This window comes from Taeniopygia guttata, chromosome 21 (genome assembly GCF_048771995.1).
Source record: "Taeniopygia guttata chromosome 21, bTaeGut7.mat, whole genome shotgun sequence".
In the NCBI taxonomy this organism is placed as follows: domain Eukaryota; kingdom Metazoa; phylum Chordata; class Aves; order Passeriformes; family Estrildidae; genus Taeniopygia; species Taeniopygia guttata.
In genome coordinates, this window is record NC_133046.1 from 3705516 (window position 1) to 3731189 (window position 25674).

Consider the following 25674-nt stretch of genomic DNA (forward strand, 5'->3'; position numbering starts at 1 on the left):
TCTCCTCAAGTTACACTTGGTTGGCGTTCTTGCTATGCGCACTGTAACAATACTTTAATATAATTAAATTTTAAATTCCGTGTAGAATCTGGTGGGTAGGCAGATGTACCGGTATGTTAAACTTTATGTCACTTAAAAATGGTTCTCAAGTACATCAGAGGGAGCCCAGCCAGCTGTAAAATGATCTGCTTTATGGCGCTGCTTCTCAGCTTTGGTGTCTGTGTTTTAATTACAGATGTACCTAAACTCTCACACCCTTGGATAACTCTGATGGGCCCTTTTGTTTCCTGTAAGTTACTGACAGGATGTAAAGTGACATGAGGGAAGGTGCTGCTGGGGTTTTCCAGGGCTGCTGTTTGTGGGAGTGCTGAGTTTCTGACTCGTGCTGCAGCAGCTTTGTTTCCTGTAAATACACAGTGCAGTTCTGCTGCCTGGGGCTGCTGCACCTGAAGTGGCATCACCAGGATGACAAGTGGTAAAAAGGGTTTTAGGAGCTGCTCTGCAGCCCTGGGCATGTGGGTATGCCTCAGGACTGGTGTCAGGGCAGGTGGGCATCTGTCCCTTCACAGCCCCTCTGCCTCGTCCCCAACACCAACACCCACCACCTACCCACAAGCTGAGATGAGCTTTGCCCATATTTGCTCCACAATAAGTGGAGACAGTGGCCGGACTCAGTGCAAGATGATTTCCAGTGCTGTGAAGTGGGAATCTGGTTGCTTGGCAGGCAGAAACCATTAATGGTACTGTTTCTCGAAATAAAGAAGTGGCCTTGTCCGGAGGCATCCCACGTGATGATTTGCTGAGTTGTGCAACATGATTTATGCCTAGCCGTGGGATTATTGTTTGCTATTGATTCTGAGGGAGATGAAGCATCAGTAAAAGCCCATCAGAAGCCTCCTGGTAGAATGTGAAAACTGGAAGCTTTCCTGACAGAAATCCTGTTGCCTTTTTGGTGGTGACTCGAAACCTGCTGCCCAGCCAATCTCCAAGCATCATCTTGCAGTCCTTTCTCCTGTCAGCATGGTCTGTCTCTGTCCAGCATGGATGTACTTGGTGCTGCAGGGAGGTTTTGAGCTGAGGGGTACTGGTGGATCCTTTGGGGATCCTCTGGCACCCTCTCTTCTGCTTCCAGCAGACAGTAGCCATGTCACTCCCTGTCCTTTGTCAGAGCACGTGTGATTCCTGCTGCCATCAGTGAATTGTTCCCATAGTATTATTCCTGTATTTATTTTGTAAATGTCAAGGATGAACGAAATTAAGATAAATAAGGCTGTTCCATTTCACTGTTCAATTTACCAAATGTTGATGAGACCAATAACATCTGTCCTGGTTCCATCTTTTGTCCAGCTGAAGGTGGCAGTGGTTCTGACGCCTGTTCCCCAGCAACGTTTACAGACAAGAGATGACAAGTGAGGCATTAAGCCATTGGTTCTGCCTCTGCTCTGCCTCTAGTAGAGAAGCTGAGAGGGTGATGTGGCTGACAAAGAGCTCCACCCTCCCAACTGGAATTGTTGTGTTGCCTTAAGTGCTTTTGTAAAAGGAGGGTGATGGGTGAACACATTGCTGTGAGTTGCAGCAATGCAGCTGGCTGGAAGTAAAGCCTTAGTGGGGTGTGCTGCAAGCCTTCCCTTCTCCTGCTTGTCCTGGAAAGGGGAACTGTGGTCTTCTGGTTTTCTCAGGAGAACCTGGACACCAATGCTCACCCTGCTTATGAGGTGTCAGGTTATGGGTGCATTGCTCTCCTTGGATGTGGGTCTGAGGACCAGAGCAGCATATGGAGCATCCCTGCTGTCACTCCGTGCCCTCTGGAAGGTGACCATTTATTTCTCATCAGTCGAGCCTCTTGCACAGCAAATGGGTCATGCAGGGGAGATCTTCTTGCTGGATAAGCAATTAGATAAAATAAACTACTCAGAGGACAAATTATGCAGGACTCTTGCCCTGTAACAAATGAATTAATTGACTTTGGTATTTGTGGGATGTTCCCACTATTTTATTTAATTCTCTCTGGCTAAATGGCTCCTGTGTTTCCCTCTGCTCTTATGCTGCTGCAGTGAGTAAACAGGGTATTAAGGGTTGATTTACACGGTTACAAGCAAAGGAAGCAAAGTGATAATTGTGGAACCTTTCCGCATTTCCTTAAGAGAGACAAAACCTCTTCTAGCAGCGTGTCCAAGAGTCTCTGTTTGACCTGTTTCTCTGGGGTGCCATCAGTTCTCTCTGCAGCCTCACAAAGCTCATCCACAGCAGCATGGGCTGGAATCACGACCTGCACACAATTGCAAGGGCTTTGGAAGCACCAGTGCTGCAGGGCACCAATGGGGCTGCTCCTGGAAGCACAGTACAGCCAGGAGCCAAAGTGGGCTGGTGCAGGGTTGGGGCTGTAACCCAAATTGTTCTGAAGGCTTTGTCTGGATCTTTGGAAGCAATGGCTGCTGTAGCAGTTGTTACCTAGGATGTCACGTGGAGCAGCGCTGCAGGAGGATTACAGGTCCTGGCCCTCAGCTGGGCTGGTAACTCATGAAGCCATTCAGCCAAGTTGCTTGGTTTATTTACAGTAATTAAATTAAAGCTCTGGTACAAATCTTTGCTGTGTAACAGGATTTGTCAACAACTAAGAAACGATGACACTGTTGGACCAGTTGCCAAGAAAATACTCCATGTGTAAGGTGACATTGGGTTCACTGAGTAGTGCCCAGTCCCAACTCCCAATGCCAAGGTGGAACATGGCTCTTCCCCTGTTCAGCTTCTCAATTCCACTTTGCAGTATTCAGGCAGATGCCTCAGGACAGGGATGGTAACACTGCTGGTGACGTGGTGTGGAGACCTGTCTCCCTGCTCAATGGCATTTGTAATCCCAGACCCAACCAGTGCTAAATTGTGCAGCAAACTTTTTTTTTGATAAACTGTGGCCTTTGAGAACAGTGCTAACCAAGAGCAGGGCAGTATTTTGTGCTCTGCTTTAAATTTAGGATATGAAAGATTTAGAGGATTTTATAATCACAGCTTTTTGTGCTTGCTCTGCCTCCTCTTCTCCTGCTGGTTTTACTCCCAGGCTTTTCTAACTGCTGCTCTTGTCTGGTTTCTTTTCCTCTTCAGTCCTTGCTCTCATCTCCTTAACTTCTGAAATTTATAAAAAAGTCACTTCTAATCCTGCACAGATCCCAGATCTGGAGGGACTTTTGTATTTATTACAACTTCCTTTAGTCTGCACACCTGCCTTTACCAAAATTCCTGATATTGGGTGAGATAGTATTTGGTCACAGCCAGATGCATGTGCAGGTGGGAAATCAACCAAAGCAGGTGATGTGTGGACACAATCCCACTGTTGTAGTTTTGATGTGCCAGAGTGGGCAGTAGTTAGAGAGGGGATTCTGCCCTTAGGAAGGATATGAGGGCACTCTAGTAATGTATGAAAATGATCAAATGATTAGGGTTTGGGATTTTTTCTTCAGATTATGTAGTTCATAGGGGAGCTGATAGTAAAAGGGTTTTAAAATCATGGGTATTTAGGGTTAAAAGGAAAATTAAGCTTAGTAGGCCCTGAAAAAATAAATACCCTGGCTACATGAAGGCCTTGTACCTTGCTAGAACTGCACCTGTGTAGCTAGTGCATGATAAATGATATACCTGTTAGATGTGATGATTGTTTAGTAATTAAATATAATTACTGTTTAATCGTAAGAATAATCATGAGAAACTGTGGTCAGGGGACTAAGAAAGATCACGAGAAACTCATGTCAATGTATATAATAGAACAATATAAGTTTAATAATTAATATGTTAGTTATATAACGATAGAATATAAAATACGTTCAGCTGGAATGCCGTGTCGGAGTCAGATTTGGGTCTGTACCCCTGATTCCCAGAGCTGTCAATAAAAGCACCTGCATGGAATCATATCCTGTGATTATGTGTGTTCCTGAACGCTAACAGAGCTAACATTTAATCCTAGTTTCTTGCCGGTATTAAAAATTTGGTGAAGTTCTGGAAAGTGAAAGTCTTGCATGGCATTAGCACAATTGCAGCATGTGACTCGTTGCAGGGATTAGATGAGTCTCCACTTGGCGCCTGAACAAGTAGGCTTCAAACATGCCAAGGATTTGACAGTTGCATAAGATCACAACTGGTGGGAGGGAGGTGAGAGGAAAGCTGTGGAGGCCGTGCTTGGATTCAGGCAGCTGGGGAGAGGCCGGGATTCCCGCGCGGTGCTGGCAGGGTGTTCCGTGGGAAGCATCAGGTGTCCATCAGGGAATGCTTCGTGTCCTGGGATTTGGTTTGGGGCAAGCCGAGTGCTGGGCCTGCTTCGGGTCCCATCTTGTGCTTCTCCTGTCACAGCTGAGCTGAAACGTCCTTGTGAGAACATCCTTGGGTTGTAACTAATCAGAAAAGGTCGTGCCTTCCCTGCACCAGTGTGTCACCCCTTGACTGTTCTCTGTCAACCGAGCTCGGAAAATAACAGAGGTAAGAGGAAAAGAAGAGTTTTGATCAAGGGAAATTGGGCAAACTTTGACCCAGTGATGGCTGGGTGCTGTGCTGGGTTTGGGGACAGTGAGCATGGCTTTATGGTGGGGTGGCACAAGGTTTAAAAGAGCAATTCATGCTGACTTATAGGGTCACAAATTAGGGCATGATAGAAAAAGGATTGGCTGTTAACAAGACTTGGTTTAGGCTAAATTAATCTGAAAATGTGTAATTTCATCTGAACTAAAAATAGTGGAATGTAATTAAATTCCAAAGTAGGATGAGCTGAGAGGGTGTAAAAAAAGATAAGCATCAGAATAAGACAATAATTGAGTTTGTATTGTAAACACATTCCTGTAGGAATTTGGGATTTTTAAGCTGCTTCATTAGAAATTTTAAGTCGAGAGTACTTAACAGCTTGGGAATGTTTTGGAGAAGTGGTTGACTACTTTTATATTTGTCTGTGTTCTTTGTTTGCAGGATTTTCTATATCTGGGGTTGATTCTCTCTTGTCAACTACTAGTTTATTAATAAGTTTGAAGGGGAATAAGGCTTAAAATTAGAAAATGTGTATTTCCATGTGAAGCTGATTGTTTTGTGGACTCATGTTTTTCATCTCATTTTCCCTAAAAATTGAATCTTTAATACATACAATTGATAAATCAGGTTAGTACCATTAAAACACTGGTAATTCTGAAGTGCCTCACATGAAATACTGAAGCAAGTATGTTGTCTTTGTTCTGTGCACAAGTTGCTTGCTCAGTCCATCAGGTAGGAATGGGCCAGGTCAGGTCGTGCTGTGCCATTCTCCTGTCTCTCATGGCAGTTGTGGAGCCAGTGTGTGATGGAGAGCTCATGGCTAGGATGAGTGGGATGTTGCTTCATCATCTAAACAGAGCTGTGGACACTGATTTGAACACTAATTAGCACAATACCTGCTTGTCAGGGTGTTTGAAAACCACCACAATTGGTGGTTTGAGACTCCTTTCTCTGGTGCCAGCACCTGTGCAGTGAGTATTGGATGGGGGATGGAAAAAATGGGTGCAAGCCATGCTCTCAGCTTGATCCAGGCCCCAAACACTGTGGGGAAGGGAGGGGATGAATGGAATTTAGTGCCTCTTCGGTGATATTGCACAGCCTGCTCAGCACCAGCACCTTATGTTATGGAGTTGTGTAGTTTTTTGCAAAAAAGTTTTTTGCAGAAAAAATGCAAACAGGTTTTCTTCTTATTGACTAAAAAATACCCTTAATTCTGAAAAATTACTTTGCAGATCTTCATATTTCACAGACTATAACTAGATTACTACCTTTTACTGGAATACTTTGTGTTAATGAAGACCGATTGGAATTCCATAATAGATTTCCTCTAAAGAAGGCATTATGTGGTTATTTTTTACTGTCTGGCATTCTAGTTAATTGCCTTGTCATCATTAATTGATGGGACTAAATTGATATAAATAAACAGATTATATTTGTGAGGTTCATTTGAAAGAGAGGAAGGGCTGAGAACAGGCTGCTGTGGGGCAGCCTTGTGGGTGCCTGTTGAAGAGAGCTCAGGCTTGGTCAGTGCCACCACATATGAGCCCATTTGGAGGATGCACAGTGAGCTCTGCCCTCCTTCCCTGGGAGCACTTACTTTGCCTGGACAGGGCTGGGGTTGCTTGTGTTGCCCCATCTTAAAACTGACTTCTACAGCTGGCTCAGTCCTAAGCTTCAGCCCTACAAAGAGCTGATAGTCCTGGCTGTGGGCTTAGGAGGGGCAGCCCAATCATCCCAGCTTCTGGGACAGTTTGAGTGTCTCTGGTTTCCAGGTTAATTCAGATTTATGTGCATAGTTACTCTTAATCAGGAATCAATGGAGTCCCAGCAATCGATGGAGTCTAAGGCAAATCAACATTTTAAATTGAATTGCAATATTGCAAATAATGCTTTTGCCTGGACAGAGTGAGCTGGTGGCTGTTGAGCAGCACCGTGTTCCCTCTCCAGCCCTTTCTGTAGTGCTCTGCCCATCTTCTATCAGGCCTGGCTGTGCTGATGTGGGACAGATGTGTTACTGGACCACAGCTGGGGAGTTGCTCCCTCCCATACCAGCATCACCAGTTCCTCCAGTCTTTGCTGTTTCGCTGCTTGCAGTGTTAGAAGTTCATCAGCTGTTGAACTGCATTTATGATTTGGAGTGATTCTCAATTAAAATTTATAATTAATTTATTATTATTCAGTTTTCAAATATTTGGATTTTTATAATGTCTCAAGTCATGAGTCAAGCTGCGTGCTGCTAGCAGAGGGAGAGCCCTTTTTCTTCCTCAGGCCTCTGCTGTCCTCCCATCCCCAGTGTGATTTTTCCCAATTACCAAAAAAGCCTCAGTGCTGGGGAGGTGACACCTGCCAGAGCCCAAGGACATGGTTCATGTACATCCTGGCAAATTTCCCTGGTATGTGGTGTTTTGGACAAAAACAAGGTACAGCCCCACTTCGACACACCTGTGGAAACCTTGTTAGCCTGGAGCTGTTGTTGTTACAAGTGGGGAAATGGAACAGAAAGTAAGTTAACTAAATAAATAGAATTTTTCTTAAATTTTCTTCCTTCCACATAAGAATGCAGCAGTATTTGCACACACATGTGTTGCTGCTGCACTGGGAAGTGACCAGATTTAGAACTGAAGTAGCACCTGCAGGAGAAGGCCATCTCCAAATAAGTCTTTTAAAAGTTAATTGGAGCTCTTGGTCGTCACTGTAACAATCTGTGTCCATGGAGAGAGCAATTGATAAGGCAGAATGGCTGCTGGCACCTGGGGGCTGGAGCCCTTTGGTCTGTGTGAGCACAGAGAGGGAACGGGGCTCTCCTTGGTGCACCAGTGCAGATGGTGGTGATTAATCTGAAAATAGTTTAAAGCATTCATGAATTATAAGAATTAATTCCCAATAAATCAAATGGTAGCCCCATGGGAGTATGAAGAGAAATAAATGAGGGCTAAAGAAATTGATAAAAATCCTTGAGCAATAAAGAGATGAATGCCAGTTCTTTTAAAATTATATTTAAATGAAGAAAGTTGATTTAACTGGCTTTTTTCATACCTTGTACTAAGATTTAGTTCTACAGCATGACATTATATCAAGAAATAATTTGCAGAAAGACTTTTTAACATTTCATGTGCATTCCACTTAATGACAATTTTAATATTCTGTCTTTGGTCCTACATTGTTACGAGGAGGCTTCAATTGCTCGGTGTGCTGAGGAGTTCATAAAGATTGTTTCTAATTTCTTTTTCAAGTCTGTTACAGAGTTCGGAGTGATCAACATTTGAATTATCATGTTGCTGAATAAAATGTGAGGAAAACTGTTCTTAACTGCTTGAACTAAATATGCAGCTTTGGGACAGCGCTGTTTCTGGAAGTATCTTCCTGCCTAGGGAGGTCCAGACAAGGTGCTGAACTGAGTTCTGACCTGCTATATCAGTGGGAGAGCAGAGCTTACCCACCTGGTTGAGTAAATAACATATCTACTTAGTTTTTAACCTGTGGGTTTGTTTTTTTTTTTAATTGGCTCTAAAAGGAAAATTATAATGGTGGAATTCATCAGACTGAGTAGCCATGATAGGCAGAGGTGCTGTGTGAGTCTTCTGTGTAGTTCACACTTAGGGGCCGGCTGCAGTACACTTAAATGGCAGCAGAGTAAGTAGCTACTGAGAAGTCAGATCCTGGTGTTAGTTATCTCCCTCTTATTAGTGCTGGTAGCACTGTTACCTGCTTTGTAGTCGTGTCAATAGCAAGGACACAGAGCAAAGACATTAATTTCTGACACATCAGTGAGTACAGCTCTCAGCACAGAAGGAGTGGTGCTGGTTGGTGTTGCTGTTATTCCGAGGAGCCTGCAGCTGCCCCATTGCAGCCTAACAGGGACACCCACGGGGGCTCTGCCTCTCTGTCACTCTCAGCTGAAGCTGCTGTGTTGCCACCTGCCTGCATTGTGCTACAGCACATCACTGCTGGGAGGACAGTTGGGTCCTGCCTCCGTCAGCAGAGCCCCAGATATTCTAGGGGTTCACTTCTGTACCAAACAGAATATCTTCACGATGTGGTTTTGTGGCACCAACATCCTGATCACTCCTTCAATAGCCCCAAGGAGCTGCTTTTGGGGTAGGACTTGTTGATGGGTATCCCAGCCCACACCAAGGAGATGCCCAGCAGCCTGCAGCCATCAGCATTTATCCTGATCTTGCAGATGGGCTTTCCTTGGCAGTCCCTGGCAGTTGTGTGTGACGGCACAAAAGCCAACTTGGCACTGGCATGGCTTGTTCAGTCCTGTTTGTTGGAACCGCAGGTAATTACTCCCATACTTAATGAATCACATTACTTTTATTGATGAACACAAAGGCTACATGCTGGAAAGAGGAGGTAAGGATTAAGTTTTATGGCCTACTGCTGCTATGAGAAGGAGCATCTAGACACCAATTAATGCCCCCTTGATGGGATTAGCCATTGCGTTAACCGCAGCTCTGGAAAAAATTGCTAAGTCTGTGACTTTAGACTTTAACTTCTTAAATATTGTAGATATGAAGGAAGTTCACTTACATCTTAAATGGAAATGACATTTAATTCTAGATTAAAAAAACTTGCAGCCTATTTACATTTCCTTGTGATTTTTACCTCCTACTCCATGGATAAAAAGACTTATCTGAAGTCTTTATTTCATCCCTGTAGAGTTCAAAGATCAGACATATTTCAAACATATAATCTGTGATTCCTTCAGTTGCTGTGCCAATAATCCTAACTTGAGTTGAGAGAGTGGAGGTTGGAATGGCAGCAGCCTCTCCCCATGAGATGCCATGGCTTTCCAGCAGTTATGGTGAAGTCTGAATGTCTGCAAATTTTTGAGGGGCTTTTCTTTGGTTTTTGGTCTCTCTGGTGCAATGTTGGGGTTTCTTTTCTTTCAGGGCAAGTGTGAATCATTGCCTGAGGGTCAGAGCCAAGCATTTATTTAGGAGGGGGGAAAAAGTGTTTGTCAAACAAATTTTGTGTGATCTGCCAGTGTTACAGCTGTGATGGACAAAGTCCCCACAGTCTTGAAAATATTTGCCCCTGTAAATATAATTTTAAAGCTTTCTGGCAGTATGGAAGAGATCTACCTATTACAGCATCCTCCAGGTGCTTCCCTGGGCTGGTGGGTGATGCCCTTGAGACAGGGGTTGTGGCTCTGCCTTGGCTTTGGGTGCCTCCATCCTTAATGAGTCTGGGTGACTTCCTCAGCCAGCAGTGAATGTCCAGGTATCTGCATGGCCAAGGGCAGGTGAGATGTCAAGGGCTGCAGCTGCTTGAGATTCCTCTTTCAGTTTTCCATTTGGGCTTTAATCTTCTGATAAGCCACAGGTAGAGTGGGGGGAAATGTCAAGGTAAATGAAGACTTCAAGAGCAGCATTCCTCAAGGGAGAAATAACTTCAGTCATCAGATATTTTTCTTGGGCAGAAACAAGAAATAAGAGATGAGCTGTTTCTGAGAGAATGATGTCAGTCCTGACTGACAGTCCCTGTCCATCACTGCTGCAGTGTGAGGACAGTGCAGAGAAGAAGGAAATAGATGGTAATAGATGGTTACTTGGAGTCTATCACCTTCAGTGTTGCTAGCCCCAGAGCTCTGCCTGCTCTGCTGCATGGCAGGGCACTAGCTGAGTGGGAGGCACCTTGTCACACTCGCTCTTGGCACTTCTCCCCATTCCCACACTGGCCTGGATGAAGACAGGTTCAAGGACTTGGTCTTCTTTGCACTCCTCAGGAAATGAGGATAAGGATTTGGTGCAGTATTTTCTTGAAAGGCTGTCTCTTTTCATGTCTTCCTCCAGGACTCCAGCTTTTCCCAGCCAGTTTCTGCATCAGTAGGTTGCTCCTCTGGGAAAGCAGAAGTTAATTTCTCATTATCATGCATAGATTCAGAAGATGGAAGATAGTCCCCTCTTCTTGTCCCTTGGCTCCATGATAACTTCATAGCCAGAGAAAATATCATGCAGGTGAAAAATGGCATCAGCCAGGCTGTTTGCAGGACCATTTCTCAGTGTGGTGGGTGGCAGGGATGGAGGGGCTTTGTCACCCAGGCACTGGGGCAGCTTCTGCTTGTGCACTGGGGAGGTACAGGGAGGGTCTGGTGTGTGGTACCTCTGCTATATTAAACATCCATATTTGTCCTTTAAACATCCTCCTTGGATTGCAACTGGAATAAATGCAGAAGATATAATAAAAAATAACTCTCAGAGCCATGGACCTTCTCAAGGAATGGTTCTGGCTGATTTTGCTCTGTTATCTTGAAAAAGAGACTCCTTTGGATTTGCAGTATTTGCAATTCCCTTTTGGCACCCCCAGCTCCTGAGGCAGTAAAACGTAGTTTTCATTAACTGATATGTCTGACATTTACCACATCTCGATGTGACAATTTAGAGGGAACTGGTTAAACTGAAAGGCATTTTTAATATTGCAGTAATGTGATTAAGGGGAAATCTCCATCCTTCAGGCCAGAGGGACCTAAATTTGAGCACTAATGGAGAGATAGATGAAGCATCAGTTGACCAAAATATCCTAAACTTAACTTGCTTTCTGTTTATTCTCTCTTTGCATCCTGGTTCCTGTTAACAAGAAAATAAGTGGGTTTTGATTCCTATAACCCAGGTGAGGGACTTAATCCAAAAGAAACAAAACCCTCTCAGAGCAGGACTTAGAGCCAGAGGTCAGTATGCAGAGCTGAGTTGAGTGTCAAATCCAAAATGACCTCTCTGGAAAATCATCCCTGGAAATCCCATTTCCTCCATTCTTCCCTCTCATTGTCTGACTGAGGGAAACTCTGCTTTATCAGTCTGGATTACTCCTGAGCACTGTCAGGAGCCCTGGGTCACCCAAAGCAGTGAGCAGGTTCTCAGATCCATCGGCTGCAGGGGATGATTGTTTGCATTAAAAATAAGTAGGAAAATAGAATTTAGGATCTTCTTCCTGGCTGTAGCAGGAACAATTTGGGCAAATGTAGCTCTTAGGCTGTTGTGGTAATTCGTGGGAGCCTTGGCGATAAATAGCAGTGGGAGAGGGAGGAAAACATTCCAGATCTCATCAATACTTGAGACAAAAGGCTTTCTGCTTTGCAATTACTCTTCCTGTCCTTCCCTCTCCTTCCCTCAGGCCACAGGCAAGAAACCAAAATAGAGATTAGGCAGCTTTTAAATGCCACAGGCTCGTAAAGGAGAGGAAATCCAGAGCTGATCAAGAATTGCAGCCTGTGCTCAGCCTTGTGACTTTGTCCCTCTCATCTGCAAAGGGAAAAAGGAAATCCCCAAATTCAGGCTGAGTGGCAAAACCCCCAGAGGTTTGGGCTGGAGTCACATCTGTCACATGCCCTGGGAATCCCCGGCAGGCCTCGCCTCCTGTGTCTTCCCACACCATCATTTGGCTGCTCTGGGCTATGTCTGAATGCTGAGGGATGGATGAGCAGGGCAGAGCTTTCCTCTCTTCTTCCTTACAGTGGGTGAAATGCAGCAGCAGTGTAGATCAGGTTAAAATTACATCTCATCTCATGAAGTTATCTTTAAAAACCAGCTGCTTTCTGTGAGCCTTAAAGCAGCTCAATACACTCCTATCAAAATCGAAAACCGCTCCAGAGATCCTTAAGAGATTTTGTTTGATTGGACTCTATTTTGTATAAATCTCGTTAACTGCTTTGCAGGTGCCCTCTCACTGTGTTCCTTTTTCGTGGCAGAAATCAACCAGCAAACCCGGTTGCAGCCCTGCAGAGCAGCAGCGTGGCACTGGGGGTGAGAGAAGCAGGATTTCCCTGGCACCAGAAGCCTCCAGCTCCTCTGAGCGTGTTTTGTGAAGCACCGTGTGTGTGAGGGCAGAGGCACAACAGGAGCTCAGTCTCTGCTTTTCATTGCCTGCCCTGACCACACTGGTGACTCCTCAGCCACAGGACACAGCCCCAAGGTGCCTGGGGGATCTCTGGTGTTGTGAGGAGGGTTTAAGCTGACACGTGCAGTGACTGGAAGTTTATAGAATAAACATTGAAATGAGATACATAATACCTCCACTGAATTAATGCACTATCTCCAGTGCTGTCAAACAGATACCATGGCTGTGCTGACACTCAAGTGTTTTTTTTTCAGGGTGATGCAGAGGAGGAGCAGCCTCCCTGAGCCCTTGGGTCCTGACTGCTGGGAGATGGGGAGGTGTAGTTTGGGAGGATGGGGCTTGGGTTTCTGGCCACAAGCAATAAATATTTGTGTGTACGTGCTAAAAACTCTCACTGCCTCCCAGCTTGGAAGGTATTTGTTATTTCTGTGTTACAACAGACTTGCCTCGGTTGTAATTTGGCTTAGCAAACAGCAAAATCTCTCTACATCCAAACTACAGCAGCTCCTGTCTGCTGGGCATCACCATGCCTTTAAGGACATTTCAAATTGCCATCACAGTTGTAAGTGGAAAAAGTTTTCCTGTGTCTTTGAAGTTGAGAAGTGCTCAGAAGGGAGCAGGTTACTCCCTGTCTAGCACTGATCTAAGCAAAACACTGAAACCAATGTATAAGCTCATGCTTTTATCCTTCGCTTCTTTTTTGCTTGTTTATTGTCATTTTAAGCCACCATCCATGTCCCAGTAGAGCCTTAGAGGTGGTTGGAATCTCATTCTGCTGATGTCATAGCAAGAGAGAGAAATTGTAATTAAATAACAACAATCCTTTTTTTCCCCCCTAAATTTTCTTTCCTTCTAATTTTCAGCATGTAGCAGTCAAAATTCATCCAGTGAAAATGTTGGCTATTTATCAGACTTCCTTTTTTTTTTCTTTAACCTATCACTGGCACTTCCTACATTAGGTACAAGATCCTCATGGAAGAGTTTGCAGATCAACAGACATCACCAGCCAGGCAACAGCAGCAAAAGGGGAGCATTTATTTGACACCAAATCCCGACTGTCGCTGTTCTGTGGAGCCTTTTGCTGTTCTATGGGACATTGTTCCATAGACACTTTCAGTCTGGTTTTGCTGCTTTATGTAACCCAAACCTGTTTCTTGCTTTTAGACCACAGAATGGTTCTATGATCCTGTACAACAGAAAGAAAGTGAAATACAGGAAAGATGGATATTGCTGGAAAAAAAGGAAAGACGGGAAGACCACCAGAGAGGATCACATGAAACTGAAGGTGCAAGGAGTGGAGGTAAGAGCATGGTGGGGGTGGCTGTGGGCTGTGCTGGGCTGGGAGGTGACAGCTCCCCAAAACACCTCAACCCAACAAAGGCTGTCCACACCTTTAGAAAACTACTCTATTTGCTGAATTCCATCTGCTCCCTCTGGCCTGAGTATTAATTTCTGGCTGGGGTTAAACCCCAACTCAGCCCACTCCCAGCAAATACACTTGTTCTTTATTACTCCTGTGAGCAAACTGTGAGTACAGCTTCACCATCTGCCTGTGTGGCTGCTGGCTGGGCTGTGTGACTGTGGAGTGTCTCCACACTGAGCAACTTCTGGTAGACTCCGTGGTTTTTGTAACAGGCACTGCCCAAGGGCAGCCCGACACCTCAGGGTGGGCTGCACAGCACTCTGTAGCCATGGTAGCTGGAATGGGTCCAATTTGAGTCCCACAAATCTCAGCTAAATTTTGGCAGCAATTGCTGTTATTTCTGTGTGCTGGTCTTGCAGTAGCAGGAGTAGAATTTCTGTTGAATTTGGCCCAGAAACCATGTGTATTTTGAGAGAACCTTTTCTCTGCTGGTGGTATTCAGCCACTCAGTTACATTCACGCAAGTGATTGCACCTGAGACATTATTTTTGGAATGAGCTCGCTTGTTCTAAAATATGTCATTGTTTGACACCACTTTCCTTTCTTCACCTCCATTTGCATGAGGAGAGAGCTGTTCTGATCTCTCTGGTCACTTCTGATGTTAAAGGTTTGCACAGGTGTGGATAACAAGTGCATTTATGCAAGTTTTGTATTTATTAAATAGCAATTACTTGTTCTGGTAGCAGAAGCCTGCCCGCAGAGCTGTGCCCAGCTCATTCCTAAGACAGCAGGGCTATATTCCCAACACTGGATACCAAACTTGAGGCCAAAGTGGTCCAAGGCTGTTAAAATGTGTAATTGCAGTGTTCAGCTGTGTCATTTTGGCCAAGGAGCGTGAGGCTGCCGGGTGTGTGTTTGTGTAGGGTGGGTTGATTTTACAGTTGACAGCCTGTAAGCCTGGCCAGGGTTGGGGTAATTGGGGTGTCCATGAAGGGCAGAGCTTCACCTGTGTCTCCAGGCCTGTCTGGCAGCTGCCAGGCTGGACTTTGGGCTAAGCTGAGCTTTACAGCTGCACCCCCAGGCCTGCCTGGTGGATGCTTTGCAAGGCATGAACCTCTCTCCTGTTGGGGTGATGGGCACCCTGCTCTCCCCACGTGGTGCTGGTGGTTGACACTCCCCAGCATCCCCAAAGTCAGTGCCAGCAACGGGAAGGGGACGAGTGCCCAGAATTCATCTCGTGCTCCAGCTTCCTCCTAGCCCATTTGTCATTCTTACATTCTGTCTGCTCTAATGAGGTTTTGGGGTTTAAAATAGTATTAAATGGATTGCATTATATTACACCAGAGAGGCATAACTTTGTTCCATAATTTTTACATCCAATAACAATGTTTTATTATGACAAGCATGAAAAAAAGAAAAAAAAGTCATAATCACAGAAATGGTGCCTTGTTTTTGTTTCAGGTTTGCAGAGTGTGATTTAATTAACTTCTCTAAACTTTCACAATGCAGGACACTAGACCCTGTGCTGTCCCTTTACCTGTAGCAAGAGATTGTTGATGACCTTTGGCTGCCACATGAGCACATGAGAAAATAAATGGGACTTTCTTGGGGTTATTCCAAAGCTGGAGCTATCCAGCCTTTTAGTGCCTGAATGCATGGATGTAGTGGTGATTGTGTTTAGCTCAAAGGACCCTGCACTGAACCCATTAATTTCTATTTTACTGAAGTGTGTCTCCTGGAATGTAACAAATACAGATAGGCACATCATGGGAGCTGGAGGAAGCACAGCTTTCAGGGATCCTCCTTGTGGCTGATCACATTCACCACTCAGGAAAATAAGTGTCAAACTATTTGCTTTGTGATTTGGATGTACCAGGCTTTAGCCATTCATTCTTACATCCTTTTCCAGCTTGAGAGCCCTTTAGTACCTGATTTTCTATCTTCAAGAAGGTACTTGCACTCTCTCATCCACAGGCAGCACCTGGGTGGTCACTGCCAGTCTCTGTTCTGAACAATGCAGAAGTCGTCTGTTTTCTTGACTTCCAGGTGTTTAATGAACAAAATTATTTGGATTTAACCTTATTAATTAATTACTCAATCAGTACACCTTGCTACTTCACAGACAGCACTGATACCATTCTAAAAGGAAGCAATGTTCTCAACTTGGACACGTAGGCAGCAGATTTAAAATAACAAAAAAAGGCTTTTTTTTCAAATTTGGAGTGATACTGTAGTTAGCCGCATTAGGGTTTAACAGGGCATGAAATAACTGTCTGCCTTGTGGCACTGCCAGATCATCTCAGCGACTCTTGCAGCCAGAAGATAAATAGGGATCATTGTCGCACTGATGGAAAAGTACTTGCAGAGCCGACAGCCAAGAGCATCAATAGCATCCAAACATTGCTCTGGAAATGGCAGCTCGGAGGCAGGCAAGAGGAACATGCTGGCCTGTGAAACTATTGGCCAGCCAGTTCTGAACAGGGATTTGTATTAGAAGATTTAATAATTGATTCCTTCCCAAGTGTTGTCAATGTGATGGCTCCTTTGTCTTTCCAAGTTTTGGGTAAATAGGAAAATACATTTTTGAAACAAAAAGTCTACATCAGATCCCGAGGGATGTTGATGTCTATCAAAACCCTATAGAAGGATTTGGTGAGCAGCAAAAACAAATTTAGGACATAAATAAGGAATAAACTACTTTGACTCATTTAAATAAATATGGATTTGGAGGAATAAACTACTTAACCAAGTGGATGTTAAATGAAAATGGCCTGAAATCCTCAAGCTGTTGTACAGGAAGGGTTTGGGTATTACTTGGTTAATCTGATCACAGTCCTTTCAGAAAAAGCTGGATAAACCAGGAAGGAGAAGTTAATTTGGCCTTTCCTTTAATACACCAGTTTGTGCAATTCTTTGTGGAATCTCTAGTCTGTGATCCTTTTTAAAATTCTAATTAATTAGGATCCCTGGTGATGTGTTCCTAATCAATTCACATAATTAAAAATATTAACTAATAAATAATAGTAAGGGGAGTGTTGGAATAGCTCTGCCATGATTCTGGATGGTGCTACTCTGCATCGCAGGCGCCTGGCTCAGAGGATGCATTTTGCCTTTTCTTGTGTGTGAACTTTTCTAGGAGAGTGTAACTGCGCCTTCACGTGAATTCGTAGTAAACTGCTGCCAGAATTAAAACGAGGTCATGTTTTTATAGTGAATTTCCCTCTCATCATCTGTGTTTTGGAAGGTTGACACTGATCAAGCTGCTCTTTATCCTGTGTTGAGGATATTTTAGTCTCTCCAAAACCCAGTGCCTGAGGGGCTGTCCCAGGGCTGGGGCAGAGCTGTGTCCCTAGTCCCACTCCAAGCACCAGAGCTTCTGTATTTGAAATACCTTGGTCTCTTGTAGATTGGGTGTTAGTTACCCTTGGTACAATATGATAATCTTTATGAGTTTCTTTAAAAAAAAAAAAAAAAAAAAAAAAAAAAGTAAAACTTGATTTCAGTCTTATTAAGAGAGAAACTCCCTTGTGGAGATGGAGATGCAAAGTATCAATTTTGTATGCAGGACTTGTATTTAATTAATATCATAACAGTCCCTTAACACTATTGCAGATTAGTCCATGAGGACAGGAATGAAAATTTTAGATTATTCAATTACTGCATAAACCCTGGGACATCACCATTAAAACTTTGCACAGGTTTCTGTAGCATTTGGGTTTTGGCAGCGTCCCTGTGCTCGCCCTGGGTCACCAGAGTGGGGATGGCATCAGTGACTTTTGCTTTTGGTAAATGACCAGATTGGCTCTTCAGCATCGTGCAAAGTAGCCCCACCATGGAATACTGAATTGCAAAGCGGTTTTACATCTCTCTATTCCCTGCTATCATGGGTGAAATCGACTCAGTTGTCATGGGAGGGTGGGAGCCTTGGAGGTGGCACATTGGAGCAGCCCTAATCTGGAGAGTGATTCCTTGGGCAGCCTGAGCCAATTGGCTGCAATTCACTTTAATTTACATGGGCTTTGCTCACCCTCAGAGGTGAGCTGTGTAGTTTGCAAACTAATTAGGATCACATTGTTCAGTCAGTCCGCTTAATGCATTTCAGAGAAATAACTGTGGAATGGCTTTGGAGGAGAAAGGAGAGTTTAAAGTGAGAGGCTTTCTGGAAATATGACACACACGTGTGCATACATTAACACAAACAAGCAGCCCTGAACGAGGGAGAAACTGCTCACAAGGAGGGGCACTTTTCTCTTCTTCATCATTGCTGCAAATAGCATTGTCCTGACACCTCTCCTGAGATTTCACTGATCCCCTTTCTATCCAGCATCTCCATTAACCCCCTGTAGCTCATTGGAGACCAACAGCGTCTCCCCATTTTTGCTGTGGCACACTCACCTTTGCAGTGTGCACATCTCCACAGTGGGCACCACAGGCACATGCTTGTGCAGAAATGTGGAGGTGTTGACTGCTCATGAGCTGTGGTTGGGATTTATTCCTGTTCCAGCTGGTGTTTATGGCACCTGGAATGCAGGGTTGTGATGGCATCTTAATGATTCCTGTGTTGGAGGCAGTCCTGGGAAATGGGAGCATTGTTTTGCCATTTCTGAAGGGGAGTATGGATTATTGTTAAATCCAGAATGGATCTCCTGGGAGTCTCTTCAGAAGGGAACATACATATCAATAATCCTTTTGTATATCAGGGCCCTGATGTATTCTCCTGCAGTAACTTAAAGTCACAGCAAATTCTCTTGAGTTTTGGCTTCTTTTCCTAATGCCCTGTACACGTCCAGAAGATTTTTTTCTTCACAAGACCCATAACATTTCTAATACTTTAATTATCACGGTTTATTTAACTTCATCAGTAGAAAATTTTCCTAGTATCCGGGTGTCTCAGAATGAAGATTCAGCTGAGATCAGGGGCCTGGGGGATGCTCTGCCTGGCAGGTAGGCAAGTTCTGCCCAAGTCAAGGGCAGCCACCATCCCTGCAGTGCAAGGCAACAGGTTTGCAGCAGCGCTCAGGTAATTGCTCTGTAATTGACTGCATCATCATTTTTCCCCCTGTTTAATAAATAGTGTGAATAAAGCTGAGCCACATGTGGTAGGGTTGTAATTCAAATCCCATTCACTGTAGTCTGAGCATTTTTCACTTAGGATGTAAAAAGACAGTTCTGATGTGAATGACTCCAAAATGATCTCTACGGACTAATGACATTAACATCAGGCTAGATTGGAATTGTTGAGTAATTGGTGCTGCAACTGCACCCCGTGCTGAGGGGAGAGAAGGAACTGGGGACCTGCAGTAGTGGAAGTGTCCCTGCCCATGGCAGGGTGTCCTTGAGGTCCCTTCCAATCCAGACCATTCTGTGATGGGTCTGTGGGGATGTCAGTTTGCAGAATCCTCTGCTGATACTGAATTTTGCCTCTTGACTTGCCTGCAAAGCAGTGCTAGACATCATACTGCTTTTTGCATCCCCAAAACAAAGCAGTGAAACAAAAATTTTAATAAATATATTTATACTTTTAGTCATCCTTATGAAGGAAAGCATTAGAACAAGTATACAGACACAAAACACGCTGGCAGGTCCCTGCATCCCTCTGAAATGTGAGGCTTGTGTCGCCTCACCAGCTGCATGGCACAAACACACATTGACATTTATATTGACTATTTCAGTTTAGAGAAATTCGAAATTAAATCTATTTTCTGCCAGCTCTGTGGGAAAATCCATTTATGAAAACAAAATCCAATAGGAGATCTAAAGATTGGTGGCCAGAAATGAAATACATTGAGAATAAAATATATGGAGATTGGATTGCTGGCTCTGTGGTCTGGGTTTAACATGCTGCAGACTGGGGTGGGGATGGAGGGATAATGGTACAGACTTTATTCCTGGGTTTACAATGTAGATGAGTTTACAGCAAAACAAAATAAATATCGTGCTTTTTGGACCGGAGTTGGTGGTCAGCATTTACCTTTCTGACCACACAGTTTATTTTTGGGCCTGTGTGGACAAATATGAACTCCAGACATGGTCTGTCCCTGGAAGCGGTGCCTGGAGAGGGGTCAGTGGGAGCCCTGCTGTGAGGAGAATCCCAGCCATTCCTCACAAAAATAAGAGGTTTCCTGGTCCTGTAGGGATCCCTGTGTTTGCATGGAGGATCCAGATGCTGGAGCAGCATGTGCCTTGTAATCTTGTAATTGCATTGTGGGCTGTGACGGAGATAAGGGCTTCCACGGGAAGCGAGGAACCTCGGTGGCTCTGCCTTCCCTGCCTGGCTTTTAGTGAGCTCCTCTTTATTTATTTCTTTGTTGGGCAGGAAGGCAAACCTTGTTTGCTGTATTGCTACATGAAACATTTTAATTTCCTCCGTTCCTGTTGGAAAGTGGGATATTGCTCACCAAGGTGTGTGTGGGGAGGGAGAGCAGGGAGAGCAGAGTCTTGTTTGAAGGTGCTGGAGTTACTAAACACAATCTGGTGTTGTCCCCCGCAATCAACACTGACACAGAACCTGTCAAGAGGGGATTTTAGAATGTAGATACATCCAACGTGTTTGTATGGTCATGCTATTTACTTCCCTTTTTTATAGGCAAGGGATGAGGATTAATTAGATGGTGTTTGGACACTTTTTGGACATAAAAATCATTAATTGCCCACTAGTACTCTGGGGTGAAGTGGAGACATGACAGAGGGGAGCAGGGATGGGCTTGGCAGCGCCAGCAGCAAGGGGTTCTCTGGGTTCCCAGCCGGGATCTGACCCAGGAATTAGCGAGAAGCAGGAGCTGTGCTCTGAGTCCTGCTGTGTCTGCTGTAGGATTGAAGTTGCCGGGGGAGACGGCTGTACCCGAGTGATCCTGTTGGTAATAACAGGAATGCAGAAAGTGTGAATTCTTGTATTCTGGGGACAAAAACTGTTTTTCCACTCCCTGCTTGCCCTAAAACCATCGCAGACGTTGGCTTACATGCAGCAGTTGCCTGGTCTTTGCGGAATAGCTGTTCCTTGGAGCGGTGGGATGATGCTGGTGCGCTCCGGTGTTCCCACATTTCTGCTGCCATCGCGTGGCTGCCGGGGATCAGCAGCGAGCTCCGTGCCAGAGAGACCCCGCTGGGTCCCGGGGGGCTGCCGGACCCCCAGCCTCTGCTGCAGCCTTGCTCGGTGCTGTGGTGATGCTCCCCCCACAGCTGGAGCCCCTCCGTCCTCCACGGACACCGCTGGACACCGCTCCTGCCCCAGGGAGGGCTCCACGTCCATCTCTAACTGCAGCGCTTGGCAGAGCTGCGCTCGGTTTAATCCTTGGCTGACTTCTCAGAATAAGGTACAGTAGCTCTGAACTCTTCTAAAGTGAAGAGTCCAGGCATCCAAATCGATCACTAAAGATTCTGATCTCCCCGTGCAAAGCCTGAGGGCTCTCGGGGCATGTCTCGGTGCCTCTGCAGGGGATTCGTGGTGGTGGCATGTCGGAATCTGAGGTATTGATGATTCCGAGACTGTAAAAAGTCTCTGTCCTTCTGCCCCGCTGCCAAAGAAGAAGCCATAATTCATCTGTGCTGGTTTCCAGGTTGTTTATTCTGTTTATCTCTAACATGTTCTGCTGCCCTGCCGCAGCTCTGTCCTGCAGGGCAGCGTGTGGGGCTCTGCCCTCAGTGGGATGGTACAAACATTAAATACCACAAACTACCTGTGCTGGATTTACAATAACGTGCCAATATCTGTCACCTACGTTGGACAGTGTGTCCCCAACCTGAACCAACAGAAAAATGCCAACACCACAGTGAAACATGGAGGGCATGAAGAAGGAGAAAAAGGACAAGGCACACCCAATTTCCTCCATCTTGTCCCCTTTGAACCCCTAATCTAGAAACCTAAAATTTTACTTTTGCACCCGTGTCACACTTAATTATTACTGATATCAAACACTCAGAGCTTGTAATTCATCCTGTAAGATTGAAAACTCTTTTCTATGGACAGAGATCACAGACAGTGTCTCTGGGGGCTCTGTCCAGGGCGGTTCCTGACCCCTGCCAGGGTCCCAGGGCAGCCAGGGCAGCCAGAGGGAAGCTCTGGATTCCCACAGTGGCAGGGCTGGGTGCCCCAGCACCTCCTGGCTCCGGCCAGCACTGACCACTGCAGCCCCCAGCACGGCATTCCCCCTCTGCGCTCCCTCTGGACAGCACCACGCTGCTGGAGTGGCTCCTTGTCAGTCGCCACGACAAATCTGTGGTGTTTTTCCATTGAAAGACCCTGTGCTCCAGAGGACTGCAGCGTCTTAGAGCACTATAAATACGTTTGTGAAGATTCTACCTTCTGTCTGACCCCAGACACTCTCTGATACTGTGTGGGCGTTTCTGTTGATGGTTACACTTTGCCTGCAGTTTTTGTGTGCTTGTTGCCATGAAGAAATTTTGAATAAAAGCAGGATGAGGTGACACGAACATGCTGGAGCATTGTGAGGAGGATTTGCAACGCCTGTGACTCTGCTGCACTGCCTAATCCTCCTGCTGCACTTCTGAGCATGCATGATAGGAGCAATGGCTTGGCCCTTCCTTGTCCTTCTGTTGGTCAGGCTCACTGTTGTCCCTGCAAGCAGGTTTCCATTGTGTGTGTAATGTCCTACCATAGCCAGCACAATTTATTTTAGCATTTTCCTACTAAAAGGAAGCATATTTCTGAGCTTTAAAAGGTGAAATGCCATCTCCTTTTCTGCCTTCTGTGTACTTCCCTTCATCCCTGTGAAGAAACATGGTTAGACTTCAGTGTTTCTTTAATCTCTCCTTGTTGGAATTATGAAAAGTACATTTATAGTGACAAAAACATGGATCAATTTTTGTGTGTTAAATCGTGTACTTGCCTGTGAGCACTTGCTGAGGTTTCTGCCCCCAGCTCCAAGCCTGGTCGTCCAGAGCCACCATCCTACACTGTCTCCATTCTTAGGGCAGGCAGAGGGAGCTCCCAGATCCCTAAAACCCTTCCTGCCTCGTCTGTCCCACATTTGAATTAACACTTATTGCTGTATAAAATAGACAGAAGAGTTTCAATCACAAACCCAAAATCAAAAGGTTTATTACAGGCTGTAGGAAACTGGAATTTAATATTTGCCTGTTGCCTTGTCAGTTCTCAGCATTTAGAAGTCCAGTGGCATGGGGATGATTCTATTTATAGCAACTTTATTTGAATAGACAGCATAGCTTCAAAGTAAATATTAATTCCATTATGCTATTAACAGTTATTTATCATGACAGAAAGCCATAAAGTTATTTCACTGGAATACAGCCAATAAATTGCATCTCCTAGATTAAATACAGCACATGTTGAATTCCAGCAGCAATCACCCAATATACTTTATACTTGTTGGTGACAAACATGTTCCAACATGAGCCAAGCTCAGGCTTGGATGGAAAACCCTTTGGAAAAGCCATCATGGAGCCACAACAATGTGTTCCAGTGGCACTGGAGTCATTATGAGCCACTGGAGCCACTGGCCAGGATCAGGAGCACCGTGCCACAGAGCAGTGACACACTGATGCTGCTTCTTGCATATTGTATATTTCACTTTTTAATTACTTAAATTACTTATTAAAAGTCCCTCGTAATTGCCTGACTCCAAGCTATGGTGAGAAGTCTAGGCTTTAGTTACAATTTTTTCTAAAAGATGTACATTTAGAGTTGATCACTGAAAGGATGGATTTTCTGCTGCTGTTGCCCTAAGTGCATGTGTGTGTCCCTAGCAGAGGGGGGGTGGCCACTGGGGAATGTAGGTAGGGCCTTATCCTTCTTCATGGAGTGTTTATGGGGTTATACTGCCTGTGCCAGCAGCTTCCACGTGCTCTGGTGTGATCTGTGGATCAGCTTTTCCTCGTGCAGCAGTGGGGGCACTTCCAGCTCTGCAGCATCCTGGGCAGAGGACATCAATGGAGTCACTGCTGTGACAGGACAGAGGATGTTGCACAATATTACAAATTTCAGTGAGTTTATGAAGGCTATCACTGATTGCAGGCTTTGGTGGGGACTGACCTTCAGCATATATTAGATCTTCCATTTTATAGCAGAAAACAATATCAGGGAAACATTAAGGGTCATCAGCAGCTGGATGCGCCTGTGCTAGCAGAACAATGAAGGGTGTCTGCCAAAGATTATTGACTTCTTGTTGTCTTTCATCCACTAAAATAACTCTTCTTATATATAACCTATGAGAGCTGTGCAGTAACTGCTGTTAGAGGAAAACCCCAATAGAGTATTGAATAAAACAGTTTTAAAGAATTTTAGGTTTAGTTTCTTTAATGACTAAGAAATGTCAGCATCTGTGCACCAAGAGTTGCTCTAAGCAGAAGAAGAACATAAAGTTCATTGTATCATATTTGTAAATATTTTATATATTTTTGTGAGAACTGGAGAGAGAAAAAAGCTCATTTAATCAGAATCATCTGTAAGATCAACTAGATTGCCTGCAATATCAGGAAGATTAAAACTGTGAGGTTGGAATTGGAGAACTTTTCAGATATCAAAGGATTGGCTCAGTATGGAACCACCCAGTATTTGAATTGTAAAAATATATTTGAAATTGCTAAACTCTTGATTAAATGAACAAAATCTGAAGTGGATTGGGGATAGGTCGTGATTTTAACATTAGATTATCAAAATCAAAGAAAAATATGTAACAGTTGTTGAAAGTCCATGGTGGGAGGAAAACCTCCAGGTACAAGATCATTAGCTGTAATGTTTCACACTGTTGTAAGTTTTGGTCCATTTACATATTGGGATTAATTGTCTGATTGCAGCTTTAGGTTTGGAGTTCCATCCTCCCAGTTTACTCTCCTCAATTCACTGTTGTTTACACTTTTTGGGCCTGAAGCTGTAATGGTGTCCTTGGTTCTCGGGCTGGAAAAGGATTGTTTTGTGTGACTGAACTGTGAGGAGAACTTGCTAACACTTTATATGGAGTTCAGAGTTATATACTGATGCAGCACAGAATCTGGATAATATGAAAGTTAAAACTTAAAGCATCAGGGTCATTTGGCCTGCACAGCACACATTGGAAAATCCCACCTACTGATGCCTGAATTCAGTTGTGCCTTTATCTCCCAAAAAGATATTGGTGATGATGCAAAGATGGGCAGAGGTGGAGAGCTTGCTGCAGGCTTGGGAATGATGCTGCAAAGGGCTGATCACTCGTACTGGTCAAACCTGTGTATGGCCATGCTGGTTCTGTCCCCTTGCTTTCAGGAGCCCACAGCTGGATGTCTTCCAGCTGGCTGAGAGTGCCATGACAGGTTCCTCCAAGCCCTGTAGAGCCTGGGATAGGTGTCCTGGGCAGGTGATGACTGGGGTTGGACCAGCCACTGATGGGATGGGAGAGAAGCGTGGTTGAATCTTTGAGCCAATTCCCAGCCCAGTTGACAAGGAGCTGTGTGACAGGCTGTGCTTCACCATGAGCCTTGTTGGTACAAACAAGCCCAAATGCCCTGGACACGGGGACAAGGCAGGGGAGAACTGGGATGTCAGAGGCCACTGACAGATGGCCTTTGTCGGCAGCACAGGTCTGAGTCGGCACAGCTGGGGACCTCGGTGCCAGCCAGGACATGAGTCAAGGCCATGCCCTCTCCAGTTCCCTCAGCGAGAGGCACTCAGAACCTGAATTTTAATGTGTGTTTATAAAATGCTTCTGGTGGCATCAAATGACAGGCCGGTCAGTTCTCCACTTTCCACTGTGCCACATTACATTTTACGTGTAGTTCTGATCAGGGCAGTTCTGCTTCTTCTCTTGTGTGAGTTGTTCTAAAACAGCATTTCTGTGGCTCTTTACAGAAGACTGGAGATGTTCCCCCATTTCCTTCAGCTGCTGCTGCTGAAAGCCTTCCTATGCTCTGATAACACCCTTCTCCTTCCTGTGGCTTCCTTTGACCCACTGCTGCACTCAGCACTCTCATTGTCTTCCATCCCAATTCTGTCACCTTTTCTTTGGAACCCATTGGTG

The 25674-nt window shown here is 44.9% G+C and overlaps 1 protein-coding gene across 10 annotated transcripts in view; it reads left to right on the forward strand.

Annotated features, from left to right (window-relative positions):
* Positions 1 to 25674, forward strand: part of CAMTA1 (calmodulin binding transcription activator 1) — a 223662-nt gene that overhangs the window by 54780 nt on the left and 143208 nt on the right. For all 10 annotated transcript variants that reach the window (XR_012051660.1, XM_030289466.4, XM_030289472.4 and 7 more), the window contains exon 4: positions 13507 to 13642. Coding sequence is in view for 9 of the 10 variants with exons in the window: in XM_030289466.4 (XP_030145326.1) it covers positions 13507 to 13642 (136 nt within the window). In the remaining variant the exon portion in view is untranslated. The remainder of the gene's footprint in view (positions 1 to 13506; positions 13643 to 25674) is intronic.